General features: G+C 46.5%; 1 protein-coding gene across 1 annotated transcript; it reads right to left on the bottom strand.

Annotated features, from left to right (window-relative positions):
• Positions 1-8,600: 8,600 nt before the first annotated feature.
• LOC121565260 (transmembrane protein 182-like) lies at positions 8,601-10,200 on the bottom strand. The gene is made up of 3 exons (XM_041876046.2): positions 9,828-10,200; positions 9,470-9,703; positions 8,601-9,074 (listed from the first exon to the last, which is right to left on the bottom strand). Exons 1-3 carry the CDS (start codon positions 10,111-10,113, stop codon positions 8,830-8,832), a joined length of 765 nt encoding a protein of 254 aa, XP_041731980.2. The 5' UTR covers positions 10,114-10,200; the 3' UTR covers positions 8,601-8,829.
• Positions 10,201-10,901: the final 701 nt, after the last annotated feature.

Genomic DNA, 10,901 nt, shown 5'->3' with positions numbered 1-10,901 from the left:
GCCGGTTACGGGGGCCACTGGTCGAAGAGGGGATGGAGGAAGTAGAGGGCACGGCAGAGGTACTGGCGTGTGTTGCCAGTCCGGTCCGGCCCGTTCCAGATCCCGGTGTAGGACCAGTGGTGTGTGTCCCCAGTACAGTCCGGCCCATCCAAGCTTCCCGCACCAAGCCAGTGGTGTCAGCGGTGTTCGTCGTCAGTCCGGCACGGCCCGTGCCTGCTCTCCGCATCAAGCCTGTGGTGCGTCTCGTCAGCCCGGCTCTGCCCGTTCCTGCTCTCCGCACCAGGTCTGTGGTGCACGTCGCCAGCCCAGTCCGGCCCATTCCTGCCACTCGCACTCGAAGTCAAGGGTGCGAGTCGCCGGGATTCAGCCCATTCCTGCTACTCGCACCCGCCAAGCGGGTGCGAGTCGTCAGCCGATTCAGCCCATTCCTGCTACTCGCACCGGCCAAGGGGTGCGAGTCGTCAGCCGGATTCAGCCCATTCCTGCTACTCGCACCAAGCCAAGGGTGCGAGTCGTTCAGCCGGATTCAGCCCATTCCTGCTACTCGCACCAAGCCAAGGGTGCGAGTCGTCAGCCGGATTCAGCCCATTCCTGCTACTCGCACCCAAGCCAGGGATGCGAGTCTTCAGCCTGGTGAGGCCTGTTCCGGGCTCCACGCACGCAAGCAAAGGGTGCGTATCGTCTGCCAGGCCCGGTCCATTCCTGCCTCACGCGCCAAGCCAAGGGTGCGCGTCGGCAGTCCTGATCCAGCTAGCTGGGTCAGATTGGACTGGGCGCACTAGGGGATTGTAGAGAGAGGGTGGTGGTCAAGCCCCGGAGCCGGAGCCGCCTCCGAGGAGCAATACCCACCCAGCCCTTCCCTATTTGGGTGTAGGCGCGGTCGGAGTCCGCGCCTTTAGGGGGTACTGTCACGCTCTGGCTCCGGGACTGTGTATTTTGAGCCAGGGTGTGTTCATTTGGTTGTGTTGTATTTGGTTGTGTTTCATTGTTTGGTCTGGTGACTCCCAATCAGTGGTAACGAGTGTCAGCTGTCGGCTCGTTATCTCTGATTGGGAGCCATATTTAAACTGTCAGTGTTCACCTTAGTGTTGTGGGTTTTTGTTCCTTGTCAGTCATTGTAACGGAGGACTTCACGTTTCGTCATTGTTTGTTGTTTTCGTGTTTAGGCTTTAATTTAATAAAGTCATGTTCACCTTCAACGCTGCGCATTGGTCCTCCTCATTAGACGATCGTGACACAAGAAAAACACTGGAATGAGTAGGTGTGTCCAAACTTTTGACTGGTACTGTATATTATCCATGTCCTTGTTCAGCCATGACTCAGAGAAACAGAGGATATTACACTTCTTCAGGTCCCATTGATAGGATAGTCTCAAACGGAGCTCATCCAGTTTGTTCTCTAGTGATTGTACGTTCACCAATAGAACGGAGGGTAGAGGCTGTTTATTAACTCACCAACGTAGTCTCGTCAGGAAGCTCGTTTGCCTCTTTTGCGCCGTCTCTTCCTCTTTCGAGTCCCGGGGATTAGGGCCTGGTCAGGAATGAGCACTACATCCACAGCTGCTGACTCGTTGAAGTAGAAATCTTCATCCACATCGAGGTTAGTGATCACTGTTCTGATGTCCAGAAGCTGTTTTCGGTCATAGGAAATGATAGGGGAAATATTATGTACAAAAAAACACACAAAATAGCAGAATTGGTCAGGGGACCGTAAGTTGTCAGCTATCCACTGCAGCGTCATCTTGTAGATGCCCCAACCCAATACCTTACAGTACCTATTATCTTCATAATCATTATCATCACAGTCACAGAACACGTACACCACTGTACTGTAAGTCTGGAAAAACAGAAAACAGAAAAAGCCAATGTGCAAGAGGAGAGGAAGAGGAAGAGGAAGAGGAGGATGTGTTTGTGATGAAAGGAAGATGAAGAAATGTCTGTTGATGACAACGTGTCTATCACACTCACACACACGGACACACACACACAAACACACAAACACACGGACACACAGACACACAGACACACACACACAAACACACAAACATTGCAGACGGACAGTGAGTGAGCAGTGTGTTCTGTTCTCGCTGCATGATCAGGTGATGATTGAGTGCAGTCAGCAGATCTCTTTCTTTCTCTCTCTCTCTCTCCAACACCATCTTACAGCCTTCTATGATGTCATTTCAGACGACTTACAGGAAGCAGAACTCAATGCTCATAATTATATATCAATACCAACATATGTTTCCCATCACCGCTGCCATCCATGTGTGAAATGGGTGTCTGACTGTTGGGGGTCTCATTATACTGTGGAGGTATGTAGTGTAGCATAATGGATGATAGCTACACTGGTCACACTGACTAACATGGTTATTCTGATAGCTACACCTTTCTCTCTCTCCCTGGTCACACTGACTAACACGGTTATTCTGAAGATAATCTTGGGGCGAGGCACTTGAGATGTCGTAGGATTTTGCATACACCACAGACATTGGTTTTTGGTTGTATTTGAAAATGATTGTATATGATGCTAGGTGAGAATGGAATCCTTCCTTCCATTTGGACTGTGGTAGGTCAATATGGTTTGATTACTTATTCACTGAGCACTGCTCCGGACTGACTTGAATGAGTATCTTGTTGTTTTCCTGCTTTTGGGTCTATTTCATGTCTTTGTCATTAGATAAAGGCCAATACCAGGCAACTGCGAAGACTTGAGCCGTCATGAATACTTGGCTTACTTCCTGGTTAATTTCCTATTATGTCCAAATAAGGGCAAAGGTCAATGGGGGTGACAACCATTAGAGTGTTTAGCTCCGCTGGTGAGAGCCGGTCAATGGAGGGGACAGGGAAGCTAAACCCCACTTAGACAACAGCAGGATGCTCCGTTTAAATGACTGCATCTGCATTTAAGCTTCTGTTCACATACATATGGGTGCATACAGACACACACACACTGACTTGCGCGCGTGCACACACACACACACACACACACACGCTGTCAAAGAGAGAAATAATACGTGAATACCAAGTTTATACAGGGCCATGTCATTCTTCAAGGTAATTGTAACAGGCACCCAAAATAATCGAATTTGGAGCTTAAGGATGCATTTTAGTCCACATAAGGAACAGCTAGAGAACACTATAGGGAGCCCTGTCTTGTTGCTCCAAAGTCCATGACGTGGCTTAATAGTCTCACAGAATTCATAAGACGCCCCTGAAGGCTCCCATAATCTCTGCTTTTTTCCTTCTTAATAGGAGATAATACAAGTGTTGCGCCCGATGAATCAATATGCAACAGCGGCTTCAGTTTGATAATTAATACCGACGTTGGAAATAGATTTGTGTGCAGGTCTCATAGTCTGATGCTGGAGCTGGAGCTCCCTCTCTCTCTCTCTCTCTCTCTCTCTCTCTCTCTCTCTCTCTCTCTCTCTCTCTCTCTCTCTCTCTCTCTCTCTCTCTCTCTCTCTCTCTCTCTCTCTCTCTCTCTCTCTCTCTCTCTCTCTCTCTCTGTCTCTCTCTCTCTCTCTCTCTCTCTCTCTCTCTCTCTCTCTCTCTCTCTCTCTCTCTCCTCCTCCTCCCCGTGCCTCTCCACCCGCCAAGCCCTCGTTCCACGGTTCCAGACCCGTATCCACATCCCATTGAACTAATCTCATTTTTTCAATAGCGTTAATGCTTTGACTAAAGCCTGTTATCTCATTATGGGGCCCACGATGGGATTTGATGGAATCCTGACATCTGTATTCATTTGCCTCGAAATTAGTCTTGACACAAATTTAATGAAAAAACACTTGGAACAGTCAAGATTAGAAGTCAAGCCAAGTAGCTATCACAGAAGAGGGAAATGTCATTTATTTTTTGGTTTTGGTTCCATTTTTGGGAGGGTGGATTAATAATATTCTTTGACAATGTTTTTTATTTTGTCTTGTTTTTTGGGGTTTTGAGTTACTTCAATATTTTTTCATGTAAAAAAAGAGAAGACCTGCCGAGTGCCGACCTATGACCTATGACCTACGCCAATGATCATGTACCCTGTGCCATTCTGTTTTTATTGTATCACAATTCTCGATCCGACATGGACCCCAACCAATACTGAGATGAGAAGAGCGTTCCATCTCTGTATCGACAGCCACCTAAATTACCACCACCTCCTCCCCCCTCACTCCTCCCTCGCTCCTCTCTTCCCCCTAGTAGAGGTTGTATCAGTAGCACCACTGATAATTCCCTCAGTTTGAAAAAAGAGATGAAAGCGTTCATGGATGAAAGATATATTTTTCTCCCACCCTCTCTCTCTCTCTCTCTCTCTCTCTCTCTCTCTCTCTCTCTCTCTCTCACCCGTTCTCTCTTCCAGCACACTGTGTTGATCATTTTCTTTGGAAGAGGAGGAGGAGAGGGAGGAAGAGGGGGAAAAAATGAGAAATGGGAATGAGTGAGAGAGAGAGAGAAAAAAAAGGATCAGGCTTATGCCCATTTTGGTCTCCAAGGAGGAGGTGAGGGTGAAGGAGGTGGCGGTGTTGAAAACTAGCTAAATATAATCAGTTTACCTTCTCTAATCTACACATTGACCTAATGGAATAGTGTCCGATGGAAGAGAGGGATGGGAGCGAGGGAGGAAGAGAGAGAAGGAGGATGAGAGAGGGACAGATGAAGAAAAGCCGTCGTCTCTCAGGCTCATCCTCCCCTCCTAATGATAAGTGCTCCACAGTCAGGTATTTGTCCTCACAAGTCATTCTCCTCCTGGAGAGGTGAAAGGGACTGTCAAAGAAAAGGATGACAAGGGACCCGTGAACACAGACTAGATAGAGGGAGAGAAGAGGGGGAGAAAGAAAAAAGAGCAATGATAGCAATAGGATGAGAAGGTAAAAGGAGAGGTGGTGAGAGAGAGGTGGTGAGAGAGAGAGAGAGAGAGAGAGAGAGAGAGAGAGAAGAGAGAGATATATATATATATATAGAGAGAGAGAGAGATGGTGTGAGAGAGAGAGAGAGAGAGAGAGAGAGAGAGAGGGAGAGATGGGTAATAGGATTTACTGTAGATATCAATTGGCAGGTCAGAGCAGGACAAAAAGGTTCCCATGCCCTTCTCTTTACCCTGCTCCTCTCTTCCTCCTTCTTGGCACAATCCAGCCTACAGCCCCACATCTCTGCCAGGGCCAGTGTCATTTCTAACAGCTGCTTTTTAATCCACAGGATCTTCATTGACCCCCAGGAAAGAAGCAGAGGAGACAGGAAGAAAGGAGGAGAGGAAGAGAGGAGAGAGCAGGGCCAATCGGGGAGAGGGCCACAGAGCAATCCCAGACCTCATTATGAACACTGAAAGACCTGATGAGATAAAGAGGAGAAGAGTGAAGTAGGGGGGAGAAAAGGTGAGAGAGAGAGAGAGAGAGAGAGAGAGAGAGAGAGAGAGAGAGAGAGAGAGAGAGAGAGAGAGAGAGAGATGTAATGTTAGAAACAGAGCTAAATAAGAGGATGTGATCAGGATGAATAGAAAACAGTAATACAGCATGCAAGGGAGCAATGTGAAGAAAGTGCCATGGAAGAAAAATGATAGGACATGCTGTAGTGTAGAGTCCAACAAGTTATAAACATCAGATCTATTCATACACTTATGGATCAATCGCTGAAATCCATGAAGGATTTCTGAAGAGTGTGATTCTCCTCTATTCCTCATATTTATCATCCATCAGTCCAATATTTGTGTCTCTCCAGCTCCTAGACACTTCTATTCTTCCCTAGCCACCCGAGGGACAGTGAAGACATACAGCCTGCAGGCTACAGCTCCACAGACCCACACCAGACAGACAGAGCATGGGCTGTATGAGTACAGTACAACAGGGTCCAGCCGCCCAGCCTCATATTTATGGAAAACACTGGGTCTGGAGACTGGAGGCACGGGGGTCATAATTGTAGCCAAGGCAGGGGGCTTCAGCCTGGGGTCCTGATTCAGGTTAGAAGGTCCTGGATCTGGAGAGAGGGTAATTTCTTCTACTTGGCTGAGCAAAGGGATGAATAATTGTGGCCCCTGGGTGGGCCCTGAGGCCCTGGGCTGAGTGGACCAAACCAACTGGGAGGACAGGGTGTGTTTAGGGAGGATGTGGAGGATAGGAGGGAGGGGAACTATGTCATGATTGTACCCAATAATATGTGAGGGTGATTTACACTCACACACAAAAGCAAATCATGCAAGTATTGATTTGCTGCTTGTACAGGGCCAACCAAAGAGCTAAGGAGTATTTGTAGAAAATACATTTAACTTGAAAACAATCGTCTCCATTTTGTAATCTGTCATGTGACTTACATTTGATCCACCTATTTTCAGGGAGGGAGGGAGGGAGAGAGAGAGAGAGAGAGAGAGAGAGAGAGAGAGAGAGAGAGAGAGAGAGAGAGAGAGAGAGAGAGAGAGAGAGAGAGAGACTCTGCATGCAGAATATCCTCTGTGTACAACATAAACACCAAATAATGCATGCAGAGCAGAATTAGGCCGATACCCGTTAATGATCAAAATCCAGAAAAGAGCCGTTAAATTCTACGACCACCTAAAAGGAAGCGATTCCCAAACTTTCCATAACAAAGACATCACTTACAGAGACATGAACCTGGAGAAGAGTCCCCTAAGCAAGCTGGTCATGGGGCTCTGTTCACAAACACAAACAGACCCCACAGAGCTCCAGGACAGCAACACAATTAGACCCAACCAAATCATGAGAAAACAAAAAGATAATTACTTGACACATTGGAAAGGATTAACAAAAAACAGAGCAAACTAGAATGCTATTTGGCCCTAAACAGAGAGTACACAGTGGCAGAATACCTGACCACTGTGATTGACCCAAAATCAAGGAAAGTTTTAACTATGTACAGACTCAGTGAGCATAGCCTTGCTATTGAGAAAGGCCACCGTAGGCAGACCTGGCTCTCAAGAGATGACAGGCTATGTGCACACTGCCCACAAAATGAGGTGGAAACTGAGCTGCAATTCCTAACCTCCTGCCAAATGTATGACCATATTAGAGACACATATTTCTCTCAGATTACACAGACCCACAAAGAATTCGAAAACAAATCCAATTTTGATAAACTCCCATATCTATTGGGTGAAATACCACAGTGTGCAATCACAGCAGCAAGATTTGTGACCTGTTGCCACAAGAAAAGGGCAACCAGTGAAGAACAAACACCATTGTAAATACAACCAATATTTATTTATTTTCCCTTTTTGTACTTTAACTATTTGCACATCATTACAACACTGTATATAGACATAATGTGACACTTGAAATGTCTCTATTCCTTTGGAACTTTTGTGAGTGTAATTTTTACTGTTCATTTTATATTGTTTATTTCACTTTTGTTTATTGTCTATTTCACTTGCTTTGGCAATGTAAACATATGTTTCCCATGCCAATAAAACCCCTTGAATTGAATTGAACTGATAGAGCAAGACAAGAGAATGAGAGAACGAGAGAGAGAGAGAGAGAGAGAGAGAGAGAGAGACTTTATTGCTCTTGTAGTAATTGTTGTGGACAGTCCCATCTCTCAGGGACAGAGACCCAGGTGACAAGAGGGGACCAACAGCAGTGTGTGAGCAATCCTTGGGTGACAGTGACACATAACACTGAATCTGGAGGATGTTGGATTTTGGGGTGGGTGGGGGTTGGGGGGGCACATACTGGAAATGAATCTGCCAACAGAATCTCTTTTTCTGAAAAATAAAAGATTGAAAGCAAGAGATGACTGAATCAGGCTCTCATTAAAATCTCTCCCTTTTAAAACGAGCAGCTCGTGGCGGTGTGGGTTCAACGCAGGCGGGTGGTGATGGGGGGTGTAGGTAGGGGGTGGGGGGCACAGAAGTGAATGTGACAAGCTCAGGTGTAATTACACTCACCTTGTTCACAGCTCAGATTAGGAAGGGAGGAGGAAAGACATTAAAAGAAAAGAAAAACACACTGATGAGACACTTCACCTCTTCTCCTCTCCTCCTTTCCTCCCCCAGTCAGCCTCATCTCATCATTGTCTTACTGTCTCAGGCCCTAGCCACTGAGAGAGAACTCATAATGTTTGCCTTTTCCAATTATAAAGGTGTGATGGTGGGCTTTCTGTATCAGTTACTTTAATATGGAGTTAACCATACTGTACAGAAGAAGGAAAAAAACTGAAAATATATTATCTTTTGTTTGGTAAAAAAAAAAAAAGGCAATTGAATAAATTATCTCACATATTTCTTCTTTCCCCTTTTTAATCCCTCTGCTGTAATCAAATATGAACGATGCAACTTCACATTCGCTGTGATACGTCTGTTCCCATTGAAACGATATAAGCTCTCTGAGATGGCTTGAAGTATTTGGGTTAGAAATACTGTAAACAGCGTGTCTTTTTCCTACTTTACTACCGTTAAAGCAACACTGCTCTCTAGTGGTGCTAGTGGAACACAGCTATAGTTTCATTCAGATGTGTTACAGTTGATTAGGAACCCGCTGTCCCGTCCATCATGATTATCCCAATAGATAATGACAATCTAATTCATTACCCTCCATGACTGGACTGTCTGATAGAGTCCAGATCTGGTTGCAAAGAAGCAGTGGAATCAAATTTAGTCACAACTCCCAATGAGAGCGACTGATGCTTTTTTATTCAAAGTTAATCACAGTTGATTATTCCAAATGTATTTAATATAGTACATATGTATTACTCTGTGAGTCCCATGAGAGTTGACCACAGTATCAGTCACTACTGGCTCTTGTTATAGACTGAACATAGAGGTCTGGGCCTTTATGGCACAGGAGTCACCGTATGGTTTAATTCCCAACTTCCTCTCTGGCTGTTTCCCCCTCTGTCACTACACTGGCACTTTGTGATGGCACGTCTGCACTGTTCGTCCAATCAGGATGAAGAGCAGTGCAGCCAGCAGGAATAAGAAGACGGAGACGGGAGCAAACAGGAAGGAGAGGCCGTAGTGGACGCTGAGGTGGTAGACTGTTGGACATTGAGAGGAGTGTTGTCGCTGGGCAGCATAGCCCTCCAGAGAGTCCAGTACTTGGGTCCAGACTACATACATAATTACTACAACTAGGAGACATAGGCCTGGAGAGAGGAGAGGGGGAGGGGGGAGAGAGAGGGAGAGGGGGAGGGTGAGGGGGGAGAGAGAGGGGGAGGAAGAGGGGGGAGGGGGGGGGGATAGGGAAACATTTAAACTCAGTTAAACTTCATAGAACTTAAATGTGTCTCCTGATTTAACTTTGAGCTTCATGTAAAGTTGAGTGGACCCAACCATGGCTAGCAACTCATGATGGTCGTGTTCCCCTGCTCTGATCAGACGATGCATACATCAACCAACGGTTGCATGCCACGTCATCAACTGTGCCGCCGGGCACCAGATTGCTATAACATATGATGTGGTTAGCTGATACGTAAAAAGACCTATCCAGGCGTTGTAAGATCTGGCATGCGTCAGCAGTGGAACACCACCGATAACTCACCTCCAGTGAGCAAGAGTGCCCCGCCTACTTTGTAGAGCCTGTGGCTGGCCAATGGAGAGGCACAGATGATGACAAACCCACCAATCATAACATTGACCACACCCACTAGAAGGAAGACGCTCCAGAAGGCCCTGTAAACTGCAGCGTCTGGTGCCTGGTAATCCGTGGTTGGCTCAGAAGCAGAAAATGGGAATAGGTAGGTGGGCACACAGGTCTTTTGGTGTGGTTGATTGGCTTTGGGGAAAAAACCATTGTACTTTTATATTACAGTTCAGGTCATTCTTGGCATGCATCAATTAATATTGTCCGCTACAATATTTATATTTCATAAATCTGTGAAAATACCTCTCCTACTTACTGATCCAGAAGTGCCACACCGTGTCCTCCTCTCTCCTCCCCCTGAAGGAGCACCTCCAGAAGAGGCCCTGGTGGAAGAATGTCACAGTGTCCTGATCCTCCATCTCCTCCTTCTCAGGTCTGAAGGCCCCAGCCTCCCAGGCCTCTGAGGCCCCCCCAGGGCCACAGGTCTCCAAAGCCAGCAGCCAGTAGTCTGTCCCAAAGGAGAGCATCAGGGACAGGGCCCCCAAGCCCCCGAAGAACCCAGCTAGGAAGAGGAGCACACTCAACCTCTCAGCAGGAGACATGCCACTAGTGAGGCCTGTCTGTCTGTCTGTCTGTCTGTCTGTCTGTCTGTCTGTCTGTCTGTCTGTCTGTCTGTCTGTCTGTCTGTCTGTCTGTCTGTCTGTCTGTCTGTCTGTCAGTCGGTCAGTCTACCAGTGTGTCGGGTGGTCGCTCGGTCTGTCCGTCGTACTATCCTGCGTACTGTAGCAGACCTATCCCTGATTTCCATTAGTAGATCCTCACATACTTTGTCATAGGGGTGTGGCCAGGGGCAGAGCAAATTTAACCGTCCAATGACCATCCAATCGGAAGTATCGTGTTTGACATGGAGGCTTCTAAACAGGAGCTGGTTATTTATGCTCCCTGTATTCCCCAGCAACTCCCACTCACCAATCAGATGTTGTGGAGAGACCTGTGTGTGTGTGTGTGTGTGTGTGTGTGAGAGAGAGAGAGAGAGAGAGAGAGAGAGAGAGAGAGAGAGAGAGAGAGAGATGGTATAGAAATAAACACTGTCGTCATGAGTGTGAGACGTCCAGTGATACTGTTACAATGTTTTTATACACATAGAAATAGAAGGGGGTGTGTTGTAGTCAAAAGTGAAACGTCTACCGTCTGGCATTCAGACCTCTGATGGAATCCTTTATCTGAGTTTTGTAGCAACTGCTTTTGTCCCCACAATTCAACAAAAATGAATAAATGTCTTATAAAGCGTTCATTTTTCAAAATAGAAAAAAACATGATGGAGATACATTTACAGTGCATACTGTATACAGTATTCAGCAAATATTCACACCCTTTGATTTATTCCACA

Source organism: Coregonus clupeaformis, chromosome 20, assembly GCF_020615455.1.
Source record: "Coregonus clupeaformis isolate EN_2021a chromosome 20, ASM2061545v1, whole genome shotgun sequence".
Taxonomy (NCBI): Eukaryota; Metazoa; Chordata; class Actinopteri; order Salmoniformes; family Salmonidae; genus Coregonus; species Coregonus clupeaformis.
This window is presented reverse-complemented; position numbering and strand designations above follow the sequence as displayed.